The sequence below is a fragment of the Pleuronectes platessa genome, chromosome 17 (genome assembly GCF_947347685.1).
Source record: "Pleuronectes platessa chromosome 17, fPlePla1.1, whole genome shotgun sequence".
NCBI classification, from domain to species: Eukaryota; Metazoa; Chordata; class Actinopteri; order Pleuronectiformes; family Pleuronectidae; genus Pleuronectes; species Pleuronectes platessa.
Window position 1 is genome coordinate 21,584,566 of NC_070642.1, and position 25,443 is coordinate 21,610,008.

Genomic DNA, 25,443 nt, shown 5'->3' on the forward strand with positions numbered 1-25,443 from the left:
CTCGACCTTTAGAAATGACTCGGTTTTACACGTCACAAATATCACAAGAGGAGGAACCTAAAGGAAGATACACACAAGCAGACACACACAGACACACACACACACACACACACACACTACAGATGAGTGTGAACTCGTCATCAGCAGGAACCGGCTGCACTGAGACCGTCCTTCACATCTTGTTGGCCTTCCAGGTCAAGTAGGAGTTCCAGGCCACGGCTACAATCTGGACCACGGCCAATCTGTGAGCCGGAGGAAATCCACGTGTTTATTATTTAAGAAGAAGTTCAGGCTATAATATATTATAATATTTACATCCCATGATATTATAAACTACTTCTTCAGTCTTTCTCTCCACTAGTGTATTTTAACGGCTTCTCTCCTGCACAGAAAACACTGATGCTCCTGAAACACCTCGTTAGTTTTTCAAGATTATTTTCAAGTACTAACACAAATCAAAATGATCGACTTGAATATGTCTCCTTTAAGAAAATATCTTTCAGATTAATAATAATAATCAAGATCTGAGTCTCATTGTTTGCAGTTGATATAAAGTGAAACATGATGAGTGTTTGAACGTTAATGGACTCAAACGTTTACCTGTGCTGAAGTGGAATGAAGTAGAAATTTGCGATCTGGACCGGAGGCCACAGCTGAAAGACAAAGATAAACCACCAGGGGGCGTTTTAAAACACATGAAACACACTACTACACTTCAACTGAGAATATATTCCAATCACTAGGTTAATTAGAAGAAAACAAAGGGATTTAAACTACAAGCATGTGAAAAAGAAACAGCAAAACGACGTAGGGAGAACTTACGTAGTAATTTGCGACGAGGGCGTCAGGGTAGTCCTGTGAACAGAGGAACGTTCAATCAGAAACATTTCACCAAAACATCTGGAAGCTGAATCAAGCTCGTGTAATTTATTATATTCAAATATTTCACTGTTGAGGTTAAATTAGTTAAAATGTATTTAATCGTGTTAAGGAAAACATTGTTTAACTTGAAATAAAAATCCACACTGGTTTTTGTTAAATGAGGCTTTTTGACTGCACAGTAAATATGAAAGAACAGAGTTTACACAAAGACACACACAGACCCACAAAGACACACACACAGGACCTAACAACACTAAAAAGCTCTGTGTCATCTTCTTTAAAGGTCACCTCCACATGTCTCGACATATAAAAACTAGGAGCCAATGTTCCAGCCTCAGTCTTTCTGCTGCTTGTTACTTGTTTTTATTTTTTGTTGTTTTCTAATTACAGTCGAACAAGCGACTTCGCCAGCTGAGGTGAAGCCGCCGCCCGTCAGCCGCCCGTCAGCCGCTGGAGGGAACCAGACCTTTCCCACTCAGAGCGAGCGGCTGTGATTGGCTGCGGACCTGGCCAGGTGAGTCGTCCCCCCCCCCCCCCCCGGGATTTGCTCCAGCTGATATAATAATACAATATAGTATAATCACCTATATGGTTCATATGAGGAACAAAACCAAGACAGCGCTCGAGACTCGAGGTGAATCAACAAGAGAAGACTTTAATCAACCGGCCGTCTGATTGGTCGGCGGCTCCGCCGGCCGCTCCATTAATTCTCCCCTCACATTTCCTCGGGGCCAGACTTCGGTGTAATGAGCAGATTCGTCATTTATTTTCTGTCCTTTCTGACATTTACCAGTTTGGCCTTTCAGCCCCCCCCCCCCCCCCCTTGGTAAATAATGGATGATGATCAGCGGCGTGTTGGGTAAGCAAGGCGGTGACGGACGTTTGAGCAGCTGGCACAAGACGACAGTTAGCACTGACCTGGCATACAGACACACACACACACACACACACACACACACATACACACACACACACAGGAATGAGTCACTCTGGTTATTTCCACGGTCCCCCCCCCCCTCCCTCCATCACTGGACACAGTTTCTAATAATGTGGAGAGGTGAGTGTTGGAGGTCAGACGCCGAAAAAAAACCAACTTCCTGCCTGTGTTCTCTCATTTTCATGTGTTGTGTTGGAACATAAAACCCACTGATCGTTTACTGACCGAGTCCAGAGTCAGTTACTGTCACGTCTAAAGTTTAAAGACCAAAGTTATATCAAGTGGATAAAGGTCACGCTGTTGTTTTAAAAAACGACTCAGGGAGACGAGACCGGAAAACCTCTGCAGGTTAAACTCAGTTATTCACCATTTGCATCAATTTACAAATGATTAGTTCACTTTTTGTTCTTAATTCTGACTTAATGTGATAACAAATCACACAACACTTTATGTGAGGTTGTGCGGTGTGTGTGTGTCTGTGTCGTCCCTTTAATGCAGCGCTCATGAATAAAACATGTGCTGAGGACACATCAGGTCAAACACTGAACCTTTAACCCGAAGACAGAAGGATTTGAGCTTTTCAACATGTCTTCAGATAATTAACAGTTTATGGGACAAACCTCCGAAACAAGAGAAGAAGAATCTTGAGAGTGTAGTTAAATCAAAGGCCACATTACCCTCTTGAGTTTGGCGATGTTGTCGTCCAGCGTGAGTCCGTTCAGAGCGCCGGAGATACAGAGGAACGCCCCCAGGAAGCCCGGAGCGAAACACAACTACAACCACAGAAGAAGAACGAGGAGGAAATTAACACGAGACAAAAGAAAAACATAAAAACATGAAAATTCATTAGTTGTCTTCTAATGAACCTGAGGGATGTGAAGATTTATTGTCGCTCCTGATTGAAACGTGTGTGTGATTCACATGCAAACAGCAGCACATCATCAGCATAGAGTTTCACATTCAACTGAGTTTGTGCCGTTAAATACATTTAAAGTTTTTACAGTTAAAATGAGTGAAGTCATTTCTTTCAATAGGATTTCAGATTTCATTATGATTGATTTGAGAAGCATCTTTAAATGTGTGAATATTTATGAAGTACAAATAAATTGATAAAACCAAATAGGACGTTTTTGTTTAGCGACCTCAGAATCAGAGGTTTCATATAAATTTCACAAATATAAATGAACTATATTTTCTCTACAGTTTAATTTAGTATATTTTGCTTCACTCTGACGACGCTCAGAGGAAATGTGATGAAAACACTTCTGGTCATCATTAGCATATTTGTTTCTATTTATTTGTACTTTTACTTGAGTAAAATGTTTGAGTACTTCCTCCACTTCTACTTTTAAGTTAAAGTTAAAATTCATTTTCATTCATGTCTGTTTGAAGAAATGATCAAATATAATAAATTAGAATTAATGAATATGCTTACTACTGATCAGGTCAGTCTGTTTCGTTTTGAAGAAGAGGAGGAGGAAGAAGAACAAGAAGAAGGAAAGAAGTCTTCTCAGTAGACGAAGAAGAGAAACATTTGTCGTCACCTGATCAAGCAGCATTTTCTTCATAGCCGAACTTTTACTTCCTCCCACGACCAGTTTGTCCAGAACTTTGTACCAACTCCCAACGAATGGACCCTTGAATAGAAAAACACATCTTCCTCTTTTATATAAACACATTTTAAAACCGTGACATTTACTCTCACTCAGGTTTAAACAGTCCAATGAAACTTAAACTCAATCAAAACACAAACTGTTTTAACAGATGTTTTGAGCCTCGGCTGCAGAGAAATGAAACGTAAACTAACAAACAATATATATATTATTTATAAATGCGGGAGAATGAATTATGAAACAGCTGCATGTGGATGAATGAAGATATTTACAGCTGCTGTAGAAACAGTTGAGTGAAACGTAGTAAAGTGAATCCTGAGCGAGGCCGAGGAGACGAGTTCAAGACAAACAGCTTCTCTACAGAAAAGACTAAGACGATTATGGAAATATAAATAAACTTTGTCTTTGTGACTGCGATGAAGAAGAGAATTGTGCAGCTGTCACCGGACAGGACGAGTGAAATATGTGAATCCACAAACACACAAAAGGCTTGAACATGTAACATGTAAACACATAAACACCAGAATAGAAACACACGTCACACACAAGCCTGACGACACACGTGTGTGTTTCACATAGAACTGCAAACACGAATAAGATCGTGAGTTAACAGATTTAGTTTCTTCTCATATTAAACAAACAAACGTTTAATAAACATATTTAACTTTAAAAAATCTATAATATACATATGTTTCCTGAGCATAGACTGTAAATAAAGATGGACGACTCATCAAAAGTGAAGCCAAAGCATCTGGATCGCCACCTGGTGGCCGGCTGCAGTACAGCTCATGAACCACGCCTCCTCCGTGTTAGCAGACGGGACATGGACCAAACTAAAAAGCCCTTTTGTCAAATTTACATTTTAATCATCGTGGTATTAAACTTATTAAAAGACAGGAACATGCTGAGGGAACTCACCACGAAGAAGAAGCCGATGCTCATCATCTTCGCCGTCCGCATCACGTTGTGTTGAGCGAGTCCTCGTCTCTCGATCAGCTGTTGGGAGACGACATCACCAAGTCCCACTAGAGAGCCTGGAGGGGGGGGGGGGGGGCGGGGGATGGAGTAGTTATGTATTAATATCAATACAATGCAACTAACTAATAAAAGATTCATGTGGTTTTGCCAGTTTAGTTATTTATGTGTTTTTACTTGTTAAACTACTACAAACATGTTAAATACACAATGTATTATTTGGGCAAGTTTATAACTTTAACTCTACTAATTACTTTTCCATCTGTTTAAAATTGAAATCGTATTTGAGCTCTATCATCTGAAGAATCTACATTTGAACTATGGATGACGTCATTTTCTTTATTCTTCTTCTATTTAAACAAAACTCACAAACAGACAGAAACGTGTTTGTTAAATGTTTTCGTGGAGATAATTATTAATCGATGATTATAAGTTTTATTTTCTGTTTTTATTTTGAGCCCTGACTGTTCTCTTGTCTCCGGAGCACACTGCCTCCATCTAGAGGTGGTTTGACGTAACTGCACTGGCTCAAACAAACAGGTTCCATTCAATCAGTTTATCTATTTGTTGATCCAGCTCATAATCTGGGTGCAGTGAATTTGAACGTGTTTCCACGAAGGTGAAGGTGACAGATCAATTCAGAAACCTGCAGCTGAAGATCTGGCTTCAGACATGAAGCTGGATTTAGTTCAAGGGACCTGATGGAGGAACCTCGGTGGAGGTTAGAGTTTAATTCTTGTTGTTACAGCCTCTTTGAACTCGTCCTGATAAAAGCTGCCGTTCCTGCTCAGAAACAAGCTCCAAGAAAACAAATCTGGTTTCCCTCCGTTCAAAGTTCTGCGTCTGTGTTGATTTAAAAACCGAGGTTCTTTCAGAGAGCAAAGGTCGAGGATGCCGGAGCCGGGAAACCGTCAGTTTCTCGTTGTGTGGTTGAAAGTGACGAGTGAGACACGAACCTGCCGTCACTATCTGAACTGTCCAGGGGTATCTGCTCATCAGGGCCTGGTAGGACCTCCACAGACCGGCCATCCTCCTGCTGAGGGATCACACACACTCTCAGATAAACTGCTTAGAGAACAGCATGTGAGGAAAACACATGATTTCATATATTATATAAAATAATACAATTAATGTTCAGGGTCAAATCAGAATCACTCCCAGGTCAGCTTTCCTTTCAGGAGAGAGAAATTAGATTTAAGAGACAAGAAGACACGTGTTTCAATGTTGGGGTTTGATTTTAGAACAATAAAAGTATCTTGAAGATTAAAGAGGATTAAAAACATGAATAACTTGTTTGTTTCACTTTGTTTTAATCTGTCGGATTAACGATTACCACATATAAGCTTCTCTCTTCTGCCTCTTCAGTCACTTTACACATAAACTGTACATGTGAATTATATGAATAATGTTTTCATGACTGAGTCAAAAGTTCAAATTCAAACTCAAACCCCCCCCCCCCCCCCACCCACCCAGTAGTCAATGTGACTCGAATCAAGCGCCCCTGCTAATCAGTTCCCTTCCACGATCCATCACAGAAGGTTGATTAGTTTAACTGATCTGAGCTGCAGGAGCTTTTTCTTCTCTACAGAACAAGTCAGACGATTATTTAATATATAACAAGACACGTGATATAACAAAGATCACGTGTCTCCATGTTATATATCTGCTTTTTAACTTATATATACAGTCCAGTGGATTCAATCTTTACAAACTGATTTAAAGTTTAGATTTCCTTAACCTGACACGTCCAAGTTGCCCGAATTGAAGAGGAACTTCAACTCGTTTATTAAAAGCAATAAAATATTTACCGGCTCTCAAGTAAAAGTACAAATATTGAAGGACAAGTAAAATTTCTATGTTTTTCTGGTGAGGTCTGGCGCGAGGTTCAGGCTCAGCCGCGTTAAACCAGTAGAATCTTCGCTCTGGACACAAAGTATCATCATAACAGACGAAGAAGAAACAAACAACTCGTTAAATCAAAGAATCTTTAAGAAACAATGTTGCAACTTTAAATTAATAAATACAAATAAATAAACATCTAATAAACAAAGAGCTGCAGTTCAACGCGATGCGCGTGTGATGCTTTCAGGGTCGTTTAATAAAACACAGTAAATGAAAAGTGTGAATAAAATAAAACGTGGACTCGCCTGCGACTGCTGTGACTGAGCTGCTGCTGGTGCGTTCACGGTCAAACACCTCAGCTCGGACAAGTGGGAACTGCAGCTCTGTCGATGTTTCTCACTTCATCCACAGGAAGCACTCGAGTTAAGGGATTTGGAAGCTCTTGGTTTGGACGAGGTGATAAAACGACCTCGATAATGATCATCACGATATAACTATCAGTGATACATTCAATAATAAATTACTAAATCGACTAACAATTGTTCTAAGGCGATAATCTGAAATTAATTTAACTCAAATATAATTTATATATTCAATATTTTAACTCCTATCGCTGTAACTCAGGCTTTTCCCGGTTTGAGATCATTAAAATCCATCTTTCAATCTATCTATGTATAATCTCAAGAGCAGATTATATATTGTGTAGATGTGTCAGTGTGTGGTAGGGTATTTTTAATAGTTATAATTCTAATCTATTGTAATACGTTAATTTTTCTTTTTCAATTAAATTGTCAATAGTCAGAACTTTTTATAGACAGGTTAGTTCCTACAGAACATGAAGGCAGCATGAAATCCTGCTTTGTACGTCACATCCGCTGTAAACAGGAAAATGTGACCTTTACCGCCCTCTAGGAGAAAACCACAAAATTACATTTACCTTGACTCACAACAGTTGTGTTGATGCAATGTTGTTTAATTCTGTACAAGTGAGAAGACATTTACAAAAACTGAATCAATGCAAACAAAGTGACAGAAGGTTTTCACAGAGAGGAGACGACTTATCAAACATGTTAGTGACATTAATAAATAATCATAATGTCCTTCAATTAGTCAATCAATTAATACGTTTTTAAAATGTCTTGTTTTTAAAACGTTTAATACATCATAAGAACAAATTGTATGAAAACGTATTTGTCCGTCGATCTTCTTGCGATGTTCCGCTGTGAGAGAAGTTCATCAGTCCTCACGCTGCCGTTTGCTTCTCAAAAACAAATAACTTAGCAACAAGTTTGAGTAGAAAGTTCAGTTGTGAGATAATCAACTTCCACAGATTAAAAGAGTTTCAACATGTAACTCACAGTACAAATGAAAGGGACAGCAGCTGATTCTGCTTTCAAGTTATGGAGTTTCTTTCTCCCTCCGCTCAGAGACGTTCCTCAGAGCTTTGGAGGAACAAACCACAGGAACCTCTGTGCAGGAAGTTGTGTGTTCATCTGAGTTTGTCGAGAGATAAATCGGCACAAGATGGCAGCGCTCGGATTCAGTTTATATTTTGCCCTCATGTCTGGACAGTTTGAAGAAGTTCTTTACATTCTATGACCTGGACAGTGAATGTATCAGCACAACAGTAGTTGTCTTTAAAAACACATCAACAACAACAACCTGTACAAAATCTTGGCTCTGCAATTTGGAAAACATGGCAGTGATTTCATTTTAAACAAATGTCAAGATGTACAACAAAATAAATAATTCAAAACAATAAAATAAGAAAAAGGCCACAAGCAGCAGCAAGCGTATGAATCAGTCTGATTTATATATCTCCTCCTTAAAAAGACGAGAAAAATAAAATAATATAATTATTATTCCAACGTCTAATTCATTAGCTCTCACGTTATTTCCTACAAAACACGAAGGCACCACGAGATCTGCTCTGTGCTTCACATCTGACGTAAACAGGGAAAAGTGAAGTTTGCTGCCCTCTAGCAGAAATACAGTACATAACTCCTCCATCAGTGATACTTTATATAATGGCACCTGTGTTTTACTAGTTACTGCATCTGGAGGAGTTAACAACAAACCTACATCTGCTCATAGCTGCATTAACACGTGTTATAAACCAGTTCTTCTAAAAGCTATTGTTCTTGTTCAAGTTCACGGATCTTTGTCGTCCCTTTCAGATAAAGTTGCCTGAGAAAAAACAAGTTTTACAGAACAGTACAGCAGCTCAAAATAACACTAAGAATATTGTAATAACTAATATTTCTATGTTTATGATAAAGACTAGTCTTAGAAGATAAGGAGGGTGTCGTGTCTTTGTGCAAAATGTTATTATGACTGAATTAACGTGGAGCAGATTGATCGATGTGAGGAACCAAACACTCACGTTAACTCTAAAGGTGTCAACGTCGACTCAGCAGCTTCACAGTCGCAGCTTCTCAAGTTTCAAAATCATAATCAAGTGTTTCTTCTGAGTGGGTTGTGCCGCACAGACCGTCGAGATGTCAAAGCCAGAAAATATCCACATGAGAGGCAGCGCTGTGAACTGTGACGTCTCGACACGTTACTGTTAACAGGAATGGGGGAATGGACTGAGACCTGACGGCGTCACCTCGCGGGTCAGGAGGATGAAGATGATGGGATCGGAGCAGCAAGGGGATGAAGAGGAGTCTTTTTCTTTCTTTCTAAACAGACAAGTGCTTTTGTAACAACGCTCCACGTCTCTGATTGGTCCTCTGCTCAGAAGTCCATCCCCTCGTCACTTTCACACCAGTCGGAGGGAGCGTCCGTGCCGAAGTAACGATCTCCAAAGTTTCCTGAGGAGGAGAAAGTGGAGATGATACAGCAGCAGGTGAAACGACAGAAGACTCAGACCTGCAGAAATACGTTTAGTCATTATAGATATGTGTGAATCTGATTAGTTCTCATCTGATCAGATTGAGCCTCTCAAATTCGCCCACAGAGAGCAGCACTGCAGCAGCTTCCTTTCCTCTGAGACGTTGCTGAAAACCTCCACTGATGGACCCATGCATCACCTTTAGACACAGTCCTCTGCCAGCTGCCATTACAGGTTTAAGATTAACTCAGCAGCGGCTCACTCTGATGTACAGGACTGAGCCGAGCAGCTCCTACAGCTCTGAGAGGACAGTCAGGTCCTATCACAGGACACTGAGACTCGTTTCAGCCCTAAACTATTTTTAATACAAGTTACAAACAGATCAGCAGACGACAGCCGGAGGGGAGAGAAGCAGAAAATGACCTCACCGATGCCGGGGATGATGTGGAACTGCTCGTTGACCTCTTTGTCCACCGCCGTCGTGATGATGCGGACTTTAGGAAACGCGTAGGCCACCGAGTGCACGCCCATCTCGGCCATGAGCAGCGACAACAGGAAGATCTTATCCTCCGCTACATCATGGTCCTGACGAGAGAGAGAGAGAGAGAGAGAGAGAAGATACTCATTTAAGATGGAGAAAAAAGATTTTACCTTTCAATCCAGAAAATATGCTCAAAGTTGAAATACACATAATTTCCGCTCCATCAATAGCGCTGAAGGAAACAGTTACATGGTCTGAGATCAACCTGCACATTATTGTATTAAACATAAAACTACTCACCTGCAGAAAGTGCAGATTTTAATGAGATATCATCCATTTACACACTCGGTGGACATGACACATCCTGAATCTACTGCTGAAGATCCCCATCGTCTAGTCTACCTTTCTTACATGAATGAGTAAAGTATATACAGAGACTGGAAAGAGCCAGTACAACAGTTTCCCACCCACTGAAAGATGGAGAGGGTTTTAAGGATAGTAAGTGTTCACCCACCAGCAGAACTCGGACCGCCATGAGAGCAGCAGCTCCGGTGGACACGGTGCTGTCCATCAGGATGACGTAGTCCTCAGTGATGTCTTTAGGCAGACGGAGGTAGTGAAGCTGGAGGAAGGAGAAAGGACAGTGAACAGATTTTCACAACATGAATCAGTCTGTTCTGTAAAGTAAAAAATCACTGACAAAGCAAAGTTAAGGTGAATTCTCCGGAGAATCTCCTTTCACTTTGTGAGGCGCTGCTTCTTTATAGCTCACGAGACAGATTAGTTGTAATGTCTAAAAGTTCCACACCTCTGGTTCTCCAGTGTCATGGTTGGTCTGGATGAGGATCTTTCCCAGTCGGATGTCTTTGCACACGGCCATCAGAGCCTGCTCCATGGTCTCTCCTGCTCGGAGGATCGATACACCGGTGATCTACTCGACCACAGAGGAATGACACGTGTTCAGAGGATTAACTGATGCAGCAGCTCATCTGGGGTTTGAGGTTTAACTGTGTCGAGCAGCGGAGAAGAAGTCGACTCACTCGTTGGCCGCCCAGCCTCTTGCCTTCATAGACGCCGCCCTGAGGCGTCTCCACAGAAACTGGCTGCAGAGACGAAGGGAAAGAATCAGTGGAAACAGAAAGTGAAACATCTCGTCAGCTACGACTCTACCAGTTAGAGACCAGAACACTGGAAGGTTCAGACAGCTTTCTACTGGTTAAACCAATGTACAATCAAAGCTACTGCTGTTATTACCAACACCGAGGAGGTTATGTTTTCACCTCAGTCCGTTGGAAGGACGGGACGTGGCTCAAGATATACATTTGAAATGGTTGCAGATAAAGGGAAGGAAACTTTTTATTATAACTTTCTTTAACATTTGGAGATTTCTTTGACATTCTCACAGATTTGAAGGACTTGGCAGATATGATATCTATTCTTCCAGTTTTGAGTAGTGGACAGATATTTCTTAACTTTTTTACTTTCAATAATATTCAACCTTGAAGTGGACTGGAGGCCCGAGGTCAGGTTATTGTAAAACAAACACAAGGACCAACCTTGAGAGGAAGGAAGGAGAGGGCGTGTTCGATCAGAAGCCTCATTAATCTCTTGGAGTAGAAGATAAACTCGTCTCGGTTTGTCTCCTTGTTCCTACACAAACACACAAACACGCAAAGGGGACGACAACCATTTGTAAAAAGCTTGATGTACACAAGTGAGTAGAAGTCAGGACGTCTCGGCCTCTTGCTTTGTCCATTTTGACTTTCCTGTTCATTTCCTCCAGCTTTAAGGGATTTTAAACATCTTCTAACATATCTCATTAAACATAAATGAAAACGTTGCTCGTGAAATGTGCGAGTGTGAAAGTGTGTTCTGACCTGATGATGGTGTGCATGCCTCGGACCTGCGGCGTGCTCTCCATGACACTGAGGGTGCTGGGTAACGGCTGACCCTGATGAGCCGAGGCCAGAGCCGATCTGTGGCAAACACACACACAATAAACGTCACAAGTTTAAACATACAAAAAGTAATTTTGTCTCTTTTAAACACCAGAGAAGCTTTAGCCACTGAAGGTTAGTGTGGCCTGTTTGTACAGACGAGTCGAGCACAAGAGAAACTGATTTCAGACAAGCAGCTGCGATGGAAAAGAAAAGGAACATGCGTCTTTTTTAGGTTTCAAAGAAAAGTCAAAGAAATCCATGTTGTTTCTTGCCAAGCAGCTGAAGGTCTTGATACTTCACTTCTAAGTTAATGATACTGACTCATTTCCTTCTGTTAATGTTTCTCTACAAATGTCAAGTATAGAAATATGTTTGCATCAAAATCTTTTATACGAAATGAGGTTCTGGAGGAAGTTCTTGTCATATTACTGCAGAATGAAGCAGGACGTCCTGTATCGATACAAACAGGGAGGATTGAGTCACGTCTCAGTGTGAGAACCATCGCCTGGAGCCAATTATCAAAAACAAGAACTCCATGAATTAGTAAATGTGACACAAACATGTTCACACACAAGCTTTCAAAGGGAACGAGCCGTGAAACAAGATGAAGGTTTGATTTCTGTCGCCTAATAACAGCTGATGTTTGTCTTTTAAGAAATTCTCTTCTAATTAACTTGTTCCCATAAAGGTTATTATACCGATTTGTCTCGTGATTGGCGGATAGAATCGTTGGGCTCTAATAAAAGGCGTCAGAAATATCGAGGTAGCCTATTGGCTGCGTGAAGGCTTCGGTTAGAGATGCACAGCAAGAGGCCGGAGTGCATAGAAGCTATGAGGATGCACAAAGGGAGCCTCACATATCCCAGCGGAGCTTCCTCAGAAGAAGGTGACAGATTTTCATTTGGTGGAATAAAGTGATTAAAAGTGGGGGGGAGGAGATAAAGAAGCACAGGACAGGAAGTGAAATAAAAAAGAGAAAGGAAGAAGAAGAAGAAGAAGAGTATTAGAGCAGAGGAACAGCTCCACTATATCACTGCTGTCTGTGCAACACTCAACAAATAGCTCAGTTAGGTCCAGAATATAGATCATGGATTATTATTTATGGTTAATTGCTGCTCAGGCAGTGGAGCTTTGAGAGGAGCCTCAGTTCCTGCTCATTCATTCACAGAGCGGATAATTGATCTCAGCTTCAGAAAAACGACGACAAAAACCATGAAACCAACTTTCATCTAAAGACTCAAGTGGATTTTAAATGTGGATTAATCTGTGGAATATAGCTGAGACATTTCTAAACCAGGCTTCTTTTTGTTTTACTTTATTTTCAACGTTTTACCCCAAAGCCTGAGGCTGTTTGTTCCATTAAACTTAAAGTTTCTCTGTCTGTTACAGGAACACAAACCCTCAACATTTCATTTTGGATCACAGACTGTGTAAAGATGGACGACAGATCCCCAAAGTGAAGCTAAATCATCTAGATGGGTCAAAAACCCGTCTCCTCCATGTTAGCGGATGTAACAAACTGCTCAAGATCGAATTAGTTTATTTTTAATTAGTTATTTGATGGTTTATCGCCCCGTCTACCTTTATTTACAGTCTATGTTTGTGTTTCTTTGGGCGAGACGCTTCATATTCAAGGAATCAATCACCTCCCGATGGCTTCAGGTGAAGATCACGAGTTTATCTTCGTGCAGAGTTCTCGCTCTAATACGTTTTAGTGCGTCTGTGTGAAAGTGGCCTGTGGAACCTGGTGCGATGCAGATTCAGCCAATGTTTAAAACAGTAAAGATTTTTAATGAGGTTCATAAATTGAAGCCTGGTCCAAGCTCACTGAGAAGAGAAATGAGCTGAGGAGCAGGAGAGCAGAGGAAGACCTGCTTCGTTTATTCCTGTTCCCCAGGTTTACCGTCCAATTTCTTACTTTTACATCTATTGGCTCCGTTCAGGTGGACACCACTGATCACATTCATTTTAACAGCAGGGGATGCAGCTCTGTGCAAAGATATAATTACATATTTTCACTGATGTGGGGGGGGGGGGGGGACTTAACCTGCTGTTTGAGAATTACACTTTATTTTCTATGACGGTCGTGAAATAAAATGGTGCAGGGGTTTTATTAGATGATTGATATCGATTTTTGGGGTCTGATCCCAATATTAAGGATTCAGACATATCTGGTACTGATGTGTATCAAACCCCTTTTATCTGCCTGTCGTTTTTTGCGGTTAAAGGATTTGGAGATGAAGACAGAGAAAAATAACAGCAGAAAACGGAGGTGAGACGTAGAAGCTGCAGAAGTTATCACAAAGTAAAAAGCTCTGACAGTCATACCTCACAGTGCTCTCACGCTGGAATGGTTACACAGCAATCAGCCAGGCGGGGGTCACACACAAAGGACACACAAGCACACACACAGGTGAGAACCACAAGAAAACATGAGATAAGATATTGTTCAGTAAATATCATCTGTAATGTCAAATGCCCAAAAAGTCATTTTTCAAACAGCAAAATAAATGTTTGTCTGTTTAAACTTCACGTAGGAAAGACATTAACTGAACTGATAATACATTTGGATTTGTACATTTTACATTTTGAAGTTCCAGTTATTAAACCATCAAAAACATTAAGAGTAACACAGAAGTATTTAATATTATTTGGTTTAGAAAGAACAATCTTTAGAATCCAAGAAGCTCGGATGAATATTCAATAAATCACGTGTGTGCACTCATCCACGTTACAGAATGTAGGTTTCTTGTGTTCTTGTTTGTGGACGTGCTTGATTATGTTAAAGAGAACAAATCATAGTTTGGTGCAGGTCATAAACCGACTGGATGACCGTACGTGTGAGTAAAGATAAACCTCTGCTCTCTCACAGGGTCGTTAGTCTCAGGTTCCGACTGTGGACTCATCATGTTCAGAGATGAGGGAGGAGAGGATCTCACAAAAGTAATATTATCATGAGAGTAAATCCACGGTTTGATTTTGTCCGTGTGCAGGATTTCCTCCTGAAACTTGGAAACCAGGACCATCGTTTACCTCTTTCAACCAGCAGAGGGAGGAAGTGGGAAAACAAAGACCTTTACGTCCAACACACTCCTAACCAGCCTTCAGATGGTTTCAGATCTGGCTGAAGAACTGTTTTAACGTAACTTATCATCTTCGCTGGTTATTAAAGATCTTTGACTGAACCTGTTCTCTCCACCGACCCGACAGGGAGCATCAGGGAGGATTCACACAGTTAACAGAGGATCAGAGGGACCGTTCTGAGGCTTAATGAACGTTAGGACGTTTTAATTCAGCACATGTTACTGCGCATGGACAGAATCTTTTATGAGACGATTGATTAAATCTAGGAGCCTCCAAGTTCAGAGAATTTAGCAACTAGAGAAGTAGAAATTGTTATTATTGTCATCGTTCTAAAGCCAGGTCACGTTAGACTTTTCTTTACAGAGAATCAACTGCAGATGTTATGAAATAAACTGGATCCTTCTTATCAGCACCATACAGAGCTGAGGCAGCACTTTCTCTACAAGATGTCACAGCCTGAACAAAGATTAACCGACTGTGAGAGTGAAAATAACCCAGATTCATAGAAAACAGTAAAATCATGACAATAAAACTGAGAGGGATTTCTTACCTTCTCCAGTTGACTGTGAACGTGTTGAACAATTAAATCCAACGCTACGAAATTCTCCCCTCCTGCAAATAACACACACAGGACAAGGAGTCACAGTTAATCAGTGTTAACATAGAGAGATCATTTATATTTTATAATAACAGAGCACATAAAATAAACTAAACCTTATTAAGTGTGAACATACGAGTGGACACAATATAAAAGCAAAACTATGATATTTTATCAGATGTCCTCTGACCTCTGGGCACCACGATGTCGGCGACCTGCACCGTGGGTTCGATGTACTGCTCGAACGCCGGCTTCACGAACTTGTTGTACTGTTTGATGATCCCGTTGATGTTGCGTCCACGCTGTGAAACGTCCCTCTTCAGACGCCGGATCAGACGGATGTCCGAGTCCGTGTCAACAAACACCTTCATGTCCAGAAGCTGCGGGAGAGGGAGACATTATAAAACTCACTTTGATTAGTTTTCTCCATTTCTTCACGTCTTGTGCAGCTTTAGAGAGAATTCTGTGGCCCTAAATACCTCATTGAGAAAATAGAGGTATTTTACTGAAGTTTAAAAATCGAATTACTTGTTTTGTCCAAATTACTAATAAAGATGTTTAATATAAATTAAGATTAGTTTCAGATAAGAGAAGCTGAACTGGACGTTGTTTTGTCAGATTAATTCGATTTTCACTTGATTGATAAATGGATTAATTGAGTGAAACCCTCGTACATTAATTAAAGTATAAGTGTGTGGAGAGAGACTGTGTAAGATTCATATTAAAGCTCCGTCAGAGAAGCCGACAGTCCTGAGAGAGACAGTGAAAAAGAGCTGCTCCAGTGACTTGGCTCCAGTGACTTGGCTCCAGTGACTTGGCTCCAGTGACTTGGCTCCAGTGACTTGGCTCCAGTGACTTGGCTCCAGTGACTTGGCTCCAGTGACTTGGCTCCAGTGACTTGGCTCCAGTGACTTGGCTCCAGTGACTTGGCTCCAGTGACTTGGCTCCAGTGACTTGGCTCCAGTGACTTGGCTCCAGTGACTTGACTCCAGTGACTTGACTCCAGTGACTTGACTCCAGTGACTTGACTCCAGTGACTTGACTCCAGTGACTTGACTCCAGTGACTTGACTCCAGTGACTTGACTCCAGTGACTTGACTCCAGTGACTTGACTCCAGTGACTTGACTCCAGTGACTTGACTCCAGTGACTTGACTCCAGTGACTTGACTCCAGTGACTTGACTCCAGTGACTTGACTCCAGTGACTTGACTCCAGTGACTTGACTCCAGTGACTTGACTCCAGTGACTTGACTCCAGTGACTTGACTCCAGTGACTTGACTCCAGTGACTTGACTCCGGGCTCGGCCCACGTCGAGGGATCAGAGGAGCAAACCGAGGACACATCATTTATCGTTGTCACCGCTAAGAGAGAAAGTCGGTCACAGATCCGTCTACCGAGCTCAATTAAACTGAACCTTAACTCAGCAAAAACCAGGAATAATCAATGAGGCCGTACCACAACGGAGGAGGAACAACAAAGAGGTGTCGGCTCCGCTCAGAGAAAGAACTATTGATGAGCAGGGAGAGGAAAAGGAGTGTGTGAGTGATGTGGACGGGCAGGACAGTGGGGATACAGGTTTAACTCAGCGGCACAACAAGCTGCTGGATTCCTTTCTGCTGTAAATCTGACAGAAGGCCTGAACAAAAGATGGCATGTTGCTGGATAATCACGGCTGTCGGCTCAGAGACGGAGGTAAATGAGGAGAGGATTGTTTCTAAAGGTTGGAGAGCACGGCTGAAGCTGTGCATCATTTTCTAACCTGCTCCACAGTTCAGTTATCTCCACCAAGGAGCTTATCACACCAAAGCCACTGGATGGAATAACAACCTGGTGGAAGGATGAGGGGCAGGTGAGGGGAGAGCTTATGAAATATTGATCCAGATCAGGGACTGATTATTAAGGAAGGATTCACTGTACAGCTGTTTTATTAGGCTGCATTAGCATTAGCTTGGTGTACCTAATAAACTGCTACCTGAGCCTCCGCAGCCTCTCTAAAACTCACACCTCTTCATTAGCATATCAGATCCGTGGCTGTAATTTACTTCAATTCCGAGAATGGACACGGAAAACAATTAATCACTGTGGACAATGGCTCTTATGAGGATAATCAACCACACAGCTGGTCTCAGGGGGGGAGGCCGCCAGCCTTATCACCACGGTCCAGATCACACACTCACACACACACACACACAGACACACAACCCCCCCTCTTTACAAAAGGATGCAGCAGCACCGCTCCCCCATAAAGACGACTCCCGCTCAGAGCTCATGGATTTCCTCTGAGCGTCGGCAGCGTCATTGTAAAACTGCAGAATTCGTTCCTCCTCATAAAGCTGGTCTGCTCGTCTCTTACAGATTCTAGCTGCACTGAAACGACTGAAAACGAATTTCCCTCAGGGAACAATAAAGTTTAAAGTCTAGAGGATTTAAATGGGGGGGGGGAAATACCCAGAATTGCTTTATATCCTTGAGAATTGTTCGGTTTCAAAACAGCTCTTTTCCTCAGAATATCATCACTCATAGAACAACCAGAGAATGAAATACTCAATGGGTTGATGCTGTGATGGAGAGGAAGAGGATTTTCACTGTTTAATAGATGAAAGTGTTCTTACCTTCAGAAGCTCCTTGTTGGCGAAGGCCAGGATTCCCTCAAAGATCACCACATTGGCCCCGTACACTGTTTTCTGAAGAATAAACAGATATGGATTAAAAAGACGTCCTCCAGCAAGAGGCCACAAAGTCTGTGCAGTGGAAGGATCATCTTTCTACTTTCAGTTTCCACCGAATCAAACTGCGTGAACACTTCTTCTCCAAAGCCGATGTTTTAAATATTTCAAACAGACTCAATAGACATCATCAACCATCTCTTCTCAACCTGATTATCTGATAAACCTCATCCTGAACCTGAACTGGTTGTGAACGTGTTTGTGTGGGAGCGAGAGAAATTAATCACTCCCTCAATCAAAGACAAAATGGTGCTGAGCTTGTCACAATCCTATTAACTTCCTCTTACTGGCGTCGTGCTCGGGTCAATGGACTGGACACTTGGGTATTGATTTGGAGGAAGAGAGAAAGAGAATGAGCAAAGAATGAGAGAGAGAGAGAGAGAGAGAGAGAGAGAGAGAGAGAGAGAGAGAGAGAGAGAGAGAGAGAGAGCACAGGAGAGAGAGAGATTGTGTGTAAAGAGGTAAAGTGGAATCTGAAGAAAGAGATGAGTGTTTATCGATTCATTCATTTCCCTTTTCTTTTGTAAGAGATGATTTAGTGAGTCTTTAAATGTCTGTGCCCGATATAGAGTGAGAGAAGGAGAGAAGGTGACCTCCGGCTTTATGAGAGAATAAGAAACTTGACTGTGGCCTCTCATTGGTCCACATAACAAACACACACACATTTAAACACAGGGAGTGTGTACAGCCTGCAGCTGGTTGGCCCTCGCAGCCCTCGGGGCCCCGCAGCTTAATCACATTCACATCAGTACGAAAGGACCATAAAATGATTCTGGAGTCACGAGTCCTGAGAGGCGATTTCCCGCATGGCGTTGTGTCTTTCAGCCATGAAATTACATTGCAAAGAAATAGAGAAGAGTTGTCAGAGTGCAACACGGCCAGATTGATTCTTCACAATGCTCCTGGGACGGGCCTCGTGCTCTTTGCTTGGGTTAATGTCCTGTTCACTAGATCCTTAATAATTAGAAAATTAGCCGGCATTTCCATTGGCATCAGCTCTAAAGACTAACACGTCCCCGGGGGGGGGGGGGTTAAGTGATTCTTACACCAAGAACTTAATTTCATCTTCTTATGAGGATAGATTATCCCCTTCAAAGTGAAGTGGAATGGTTTTTCCCACTGAGAATTATAACGACGACATGGTTATGATTCGCTAATATAGAAGATTATCAACTTTTCTGACAACAAAAGTGTTTTTTTATTTAGTCAACACTCTTAATCCAACTGGTTTCATTCATTAACTCCAAATCTCCCATTAGCTTCAAGCTGCACAACATTCACACTCACACATAAGTGGCCTGACTTCATTCATCAAGATCCATTAATTATAATTTCCAAGAAATCATAGAAAAACTTGAATGTGGCAATGTTAAAGAAAGTGAAACTAAATCTTGTATGCGCCCCGTGATCTGGATCTGCACTGAACCATAATGAGTTCTTTTCTGAGCCATAAAACATCCTGACAGCAAATTTCGAAGGAATTTGTCAAGTGGTCTTTGTGTTACGCTTCTTACAAACAGAAAACCATCAGTAAACACAACAAACAACTGAACACAGGTGAAAACAGAACCCACTTGGCAGAGGTGATGAGTAGTGACACAATCACAATGTGAAAAGGTCACATAGCTGTAAAGTGACACAAGCTCTATTATCACCTCCAATGAGGATGTGTTATCACCTCGGTCCATTTGTTTATTTATCAGCAGGATTGTGCAAAAACTACTGAGAACATTTCCACGAAAACTTGGTGGAGGGACAGAGCCAAGAAAGTTTTAATTTGCCACAAGTTTAAATAAAGTCCTGGGGAATCAAACCTCATCTCAAAGGGAGAGTCACAACACGCTGTGAGCTCACAGTCGATGTGGTGAGAGAGCCTCACCCATTCTTTGCGTCTGCAGTGAGAGTTGAAGTCGTACACCGGCACTTTGATGCTTTTGCCCTTCTTCAGCTTCCTGAGGACGGTGACCAGCAGCTCGAAGTCGAACGCGTCAGGGTGGTCGAAGTTATACTCGTTCTTGGCCGCCAGCTCCTCGTCTTCTTTATTCAACACCTGGAAAACACAGAAACAGCAACGAGTTAGAGACGCAGGACCTCAGACTAAAGATGTTCACGTATGGATTAATGTTTATCTTTAAAAGAAACTAAATTACCATCTGACACCTGTACACCAACGGCCAAAAAGATGCTTTAGCTGAACACCATGGTTTCAAATGACCTTCTGGTTATAAAATAATTTTTTTGGGTCAAAATTAGTGTCTGAATTTATGAGAAATGGCCAAAGAAACTATTTGTGAGGTCACAGTGACCTTTGCCCTTCGAAATCTGCAGCACACCTTTGAGTCCAGGTGAAACTTTGTGTCGGATATAATGAAATTCCCCTCGGAGCATTCCTGAGACTTTACGTTCACAAGAATGGAACGGACCGACGGAGAAACATGAAAACTTAACGCCTGCGGACCATGAAAGATATGCACCAGCTCATCTGTTAAATTAAACTCCAAAGGAGACGGAACAGAGCAGAATACAAAGTACGTCTTTTCCCCATTCACCTTGAACACATCACAAGAGATCTCCTGCACATATCGCTGCGTGTGTGTGTCTGTGTGTACATATATGAGCAGAGTGGAGTTTTCCTTTAGGAATGAACCAATCCGACTTGTTTTCACTCACGGGTGTGAACTTAACTAGGCCTACAACCACCAGCACCAATCCACAGAGACATGCAGACGTAAATTGACTCTTCCATTCAGTGAGTAGTGTGAAGCTGAGGAATGATCGACTTCGGGTCTCGGAGGAGGAGGAGGGGGGGGGGGGGGTAATTGATATGAACTACTGTGTTGAACGGTTATCAGTCCGAGGCTTTTACTAACTCAGCACCGACAACCCGGGGGAGACAATGTCCACGGAGCGAGTTAATGTACTGCAATCCTGACGTTTAATCAAAGCTCTTATTTACACTTTAAAATCACCTTGTAGAAGGAGTCCATGGAGAGCAGCACCACCCAGGGAACGTCCAGCGCCTCGATGATCTTATTGGCCACCGTGGTTTTACCAGAAGCACTTCCTCCGCACAGACCTGAGAGGAAAACACACAAACACAAACCCGTTACCAACCAACAAATCTGTTATATTACAGGGAAACAACAGCTAAATGGTCATCAGATCCCTTTCTTTTATTAATCCAATGTTACATCCCGTTTTTATAAGATCAAATAACTAATCGCAACCAAGCACCAGTGTGATAAGAGCTTCATGAAATTACATTTGGACCAAATGTGAACCAACTCCCTCTAGGTGTTCTTGAGATGTCGGGTCCAAAAGGTAAAACATGTGTTGTGAGGTCACAGTGGCCTTGACCTCTGACCTCTGAACATTCAAACCTCATCATCGAGAAGTTCCCTCAAGACTTTCTTGGGATATCATGTCCACGTGGCTGGAAAGGAGACATATTGTCTCTGGCTGTCACTGTGCAGAGGCATAAAAAAACAGTTGTGTGACATGTTTTGTTTGGCACAGCAGAATATTTTGTGCTGGAGTCAAAAACGACAAGAAAAACTAAATACAGCTGCACCACAGATGAGTTTGTCCGGATCCTTTCTTCACCTCTCCCGACCTCCTGGGTTAAAGACCACAAGTGCAATCCTTCAGGACAACGGCCCTGGGAACTGGGCCAGCACGGCACACTGGCTGACTGGCAAAAAGAGGTGAAAAACAGGATGCGTTTGTTGTGCGTTTGTTGTGTGTTTGATGGTGTGTGCACGCGCGTGTGTGCCGGGAACAGAAATAGCCTACGGAGCCACTTCTGTGTTATAAAAAACTCTCAGTGAAGTGTTTTTTTTTTTTTACTCTGATAAGAACCATCAAGGTCAAATCTGCTGACTGGGAAACGAGGGAGAAACCACTGCAGATAAACCCGTCTTTCTATTAGCAATAAAACCAGAATGTAAGATACTCCTCAGGTAGCTGTGATGCTCCACAATGTTTTTCTACCCACTTTCTCCCTCCACGTTTGGTTCATCCCTTCATCTTTCCTTCCATCTCTACATCTTCTATCCACCACATGTTTCCCTCTCTCCCCATCCCACTGAACACAGGACGGTTTCTCCTCCTCCTCGCTCTGTTGAGTTCTCTGCAGAGTCTGGTTCCTCTGAGCCGGACCCACATCGCCCACAGCACAGCTGAGTGTGAAATTGTGCCCAGTCTCCGAGGCCCATTGACAATAACAGATTGCCCACTAAAGATAACGTCCACCTCTCCCTCCACGTGTTCCTGCTAATGCCCATCTGATGTGTTTGATCACGGAACATTGGCTCCGCAATTTCAAGCGCACACCACACACACACAAACACACACACACACACACACAAACACATACAGTGTGTGTGTCACGGCTCATTTTACTGCTGCTGTAACTCGTCCTCAGGCAGATATTTAACTGCGCTGCTTCAGCAAGATGGAGGCTGGGCTGTAAAAACCAGGCTAGAGCCTCAAGAACCAGAAATATCTAAAGCAAGAATGTGTGGTTGAAAAGCAAAACACTCTACAGCCTTTAAACTGAGAATTCAAGAAATGGCTTTGGGACACCGTGCTGCGAGTCGGCTCAGACACACCTACCTAACCCCCCCCCACACACACATACACTTAAGCCACAGAAATATTGTGTGATAGGCTTTTCGCCGACGGCCAAGACCCTGATCCTCCAGGGCCGCTTGAACCGCTCGCCCCAACATCCAGTGCTGAGGCAGCAGCGTCTGAGGGGCCCGGTGGTCCCGAGCCGTTTGAACTGCTGACACAGCAGAGCGTGCCCAAAGGCAAGAAACCCTACACACAACAATTCTGTCGCACAATTGTGTTTATGAGATTGTGTTATGGATTGTTGGCCATTAAAAAGTGATTTACGGACATCCTCTTTGTAAAAAGCTGTTTTCATATATTTTCTGACGTTATCATAATTTTCTCTGTGCTAGTTTTGAGTTGTTGAATTCACTGGACACGTCCTCTCACAGTTAACAATCTAAACGGGTTGTAAACACACAGAAGACGATCAAAGTCTCCTTCTTGTTCTCACCGATAACGAAAGCCTCTTTGAAGGTGGTCCCGGTGACGTTGTACCACGGGGGACGGCCTGCGGTGTAGATGGTCCGTTTGTCCGTCCTCAGCAGCGGAGGCTCCGTCTTCGAGAGGCTCGTGGTCCGCTTCCGAGGCGTAAAGGACGGGGTCAAAGGGCAGCGGGGGACAGGGGCGGAGAGGCCGTCCGAGGAGTCGTCCCCACTCCCACTGAAGGGACGACAGAGGACAGGGTCAGACGACAGAGTTGAGACACGCATGTCACCACCTAAATTACAAACCTGATCAAAAACGATGGAACAAAGACATGAATCTGTGACTTTTAACTTGAATGTTAACTTTGATTTTAGTTCTGTGTTGGCTGCCATCAGAGATGCCTTGTTAGCTCATAGCCGGCCCCCTGCTGCTGCTCCATGACGGGCATTATACTCATGACATCTGAAGGTTCCTCAAAGCTAAATGAAAGGCAGGTCGAACAGAGACAAACCTCTTTCTCACCAGTCATAGCAAATCAGAGTGATGGAGCTATGAACGGGCAGAAACAAGGTGCTAACGTTTTAAAAGTTGCATCGTTCAAAGCCTTTTGTTTAGCTGGTGAGGACCTGGAGACACTCGTGTGTCCTGCAGAGAGACGAGAGGGAGTCCGGGCTCTGGAGCGTCCCTCGGCTCTGTCTCTCCACAGGGACGGCTACTGTAGGTGTGCTTGAGGGGGAGGAAGAGGAACTCTCCAACCCTCCCCAGGAAATCACACCACTGCCCTGGACACAGCACAAGAGGGGGGGGGCCTGCGTTCACATGAGTAAGGGTGTCATCACTTGGCTGCTACATAAGAAGAGACTAGGATCATTACTATGGAGTCTTTAAACTACAGACTGTCCGGTTCCTGTGTCTGTGCCTCCCGAGGAGCATTCCTTGTTTGTGATTTAAATGTATATTTATCTATGTGAGATATGATTATTCTCAGTAAAGAGACGTAAACAAGCCTTCAGGAACATCTAACACTTATCTAAATTTGCTGCGGGACAAAATCAGCAAATCAACACTTATTCATGTGCATAAATTAATATTAATGCTTCTATGACCTACATTTGTCCTGCAGTCATCAACCTGTGAGAATAACACACATCAGAGGAATCTTCCGCTCCAGTCACCACGTGGAGCACAGTCCTCATGGAAGGTGTTATAACTGTGATAATCACAGACAAGGTGAACGGACAGATTGTGGCTCAGATACAGGATGATCTGGAACCCCCCCCCCCCCCCCCCTCGTTGTATTAAACCAGTGTTACCAGTCTAAGCCACAGATTACCGTTATCTGGCCTGTGAATGTGACTCTCTCACTTATTCTGTCCCTCCTCATCATTTATCCACATGCACCTGGAGCCGCGTTGAACCGGATTCACCAGACTACGTTGACACGTGGTGGAAACCAGTTTGAAACCAGAACAAACCTCCACTAACGACACAAAACACCTTAAAGCCTTGTCTGTGTTTTAAAGAAGTTTCCCTATTAGCTAGCTTAGACACTTTCTGCACCAGCTAGCTAGTGTTAGCACGGGGACAGCAGCCGGGAGTGACACGTGAAACCGAACCTCTGATGTGTGCTTTCATGAGTTGTTGTGTTGTTGTGTAGTTTGTGTTTTGTCTTTTGTTCGCCGCAGCCCACGCTGACACAACGCGCGAGGGCGCTAGCTAGGTTGTGTTAGCATGCTAGCCTCCTAGCAGCAGTTGTGTGATCATCTTTGTTTCGAACCTGTCGGACCGCGACATGGATCTGTCCGCCTCCGGGGCCTCGTCCGCGGGCAGCTCGTCCGCCTGGCCGGCGCTGCTGGGTGGCTCCATGTCTGGCTCGACTTGGCTCGACTCGGCTCAGCTCGGGTCGGGTCGGGTCGGTTCAGCTCTGCGCGGCACAGAAAACAAACACAGCCAGCGTCATGACGTCAGCAGGAGACGTCAAACGCAATCCCGATGCCACATTTACGGAAATCGGAAAAAAGCGCCACGTTGAGATTTCACAGTTGATTCCGGAATAATCCAGAAAAAAGATTCTCCAGTTAGTTAAATAAAAGTTATTTATTAATATAAAAACAACTTGATTCCTTGGTTACACATCTGCACAATAACCGAGTTGTTTTCTTCAATATTTATGTTGCACATTTGGAAAAACTGGCTTGTACATTGTTTTAATGTTCCTCGTCTTATATATGGTATTTGAATTTTATTCAAATTTGTATTCTTACTTAATTTTTCCCTTGTGCTGCTGTGTCGATTACGAATTCCCCATATAGGAGGGATCAACAATCTTATCGTATACTTCTTTAAAATGTTACATTAATTAAATGGCTGAACCTAAATAAAAAGGACCCAAAGAATAACTAAATACAGGCAAATAATATTAATAATGTTTATGTCAGTATTAAATTGTTAGTCCTGTAATCCACAACAATTGATCCAGTAGTCATA

At 42.7% G+C, this 25,443-nt stretch overlaps 3 protein-coding genes across 4 annotated transcripts in view; all 3 read right to left on the minus strand.

Moving 5' to 3' along the window:
- Positions 1 to 141, minus strand: part of cad (carbamoyl-phosphate synthetase 2, aspartate transcarbamylase, and dihydroorotase) — a 10,066-nt gene extending 9,925 nt beyond the window's left edge. Inside the window, 1 exon segment of the mRNA XM_053444788.1 lies at positions 121 to 141. Coding sequence (XP_053300763.1) covers positions 121 to 141 — 21 coding nt within the window.
- mpv17 (mitochondrial inner membrane protein MPV17) lies at positions 7 to 6,635 on the minus strand. 2 transcript variants are annotated; one of them, XM_053445215.1, is made up of 8 exons: positions 6,555 to 6,635; positions 5,364 to 5,443; positions 4,351 to 4,466; positions 3,364 to 3,456; positions 2,497 to 2,592; positions 823 to 855; positions 601 to 653; positions 7 to 242 (listed from the first exon to the last, which is right to left on the minus strand). In XM_053445215.1, exons 2-8 carry the CDS (start codon positions 5,434 to 5,436, stop codon positions 173 to 175), a joined length of 534 nt encoding a protein of 177 aa, XP_053301190.1. In that variant the 5' UTR covers positions 5,437 to 5,443; positions 6,555 to 6,635; the 3' UTR covers positions 7 to 172. The 2 variants fall into 2 exon arrangements, with proteins under 2 accessions (XP_053301190.1, XP_053301191.1); XM_053445216.1 differs by having other exon boundaries at positions 5,364 to 5,440; positions 6,555 to 6,609.
- Positions 6,636 to 7,398: 763 nt separating this feature from the next.
- On the minus strand, positions 7,399 to 24,822 carry si:ch211-243j20.2 (uridine-cytidine kinase-like 1). The gene is made up of 15 exons (XM_053444789.1): positions 24,734 to 24,822; positions 22,982 to 23,190; positions 20,883 to 20,989; positions 19,793 to 19,963; positions 17,800 to 17,871; positions 15,376 to 15,565; positions 15,138 to 15,199; positions 13,832 to 13,848; positions 11,441 to 11,539; positions 11,120 to 11,213; positions 10,604 to 10,666; positions 10,372 to 10,494; positions 10,078 to 10,185; positions 9,511 to 9,667; positions 7,399 to 9,062 (listed from the first exon to the last, which is right to left on the minus strand). Exons 1-15 carry the CDS (start codon positions 24,820 to 24,822, stop codon positions 8,986 to 8,988), a joined length of 1,638 nt encoding a protein of 545 aa, XP_053300764.1. The 3' UTR covers positions 7,399 to 8,985.
- Positions 24,823 to 25,443: the final 621 nt, after the last annotated feature.

Excerpts from the sequence above, each read along its gene's own strand:
- mpv17 (XM_053445215.1), bottom strand. The coding sequence starts at position 5,436 with ATGGCCGGTCTGTGGAGGTCCTACCAGGCCCTGATGAGCAGATACCCC. Across the intron at positions 856-2,496 it reads ACATCGCCAAACTCAAGAGG|GACTACCCTGACGCCCTCGT; the intron begins GTAATGTGGCCT and ends CTCTGTTCACAG. Across the intron at positions 243-600 it reads TTCATTCCACTTCAGCACAG|ATTGGCCGTGGTCCAGATTG; the intron begins GTAAACGTTTGA and ends TCCGGCTCACAG.
- si:ch211-243j20.2 (XM_053444789.1), bottom strand. The coding sequence starts at position 24,822 with ATGGAGCCACCCAGCAGCGCCGGCCAGGCGGACGAGCTGCCCGCGGAC. Across the intron at positions 15,566-17,799 it reads CCAACAAGGAGCTTCTGAAG|CTTCTGGACATGAAGGTGTT; the intron begins GTAAGAACACTT and ends CCTCTCCCGCAG. Across the intron at positions 10,186-10,371 it reads ATGACACTGGAGAACCAGAG|CTTCACTACCTCCGTCTGCC; the intron begins GTGTGGAACTTT and ends TCCTTCCTCCAG.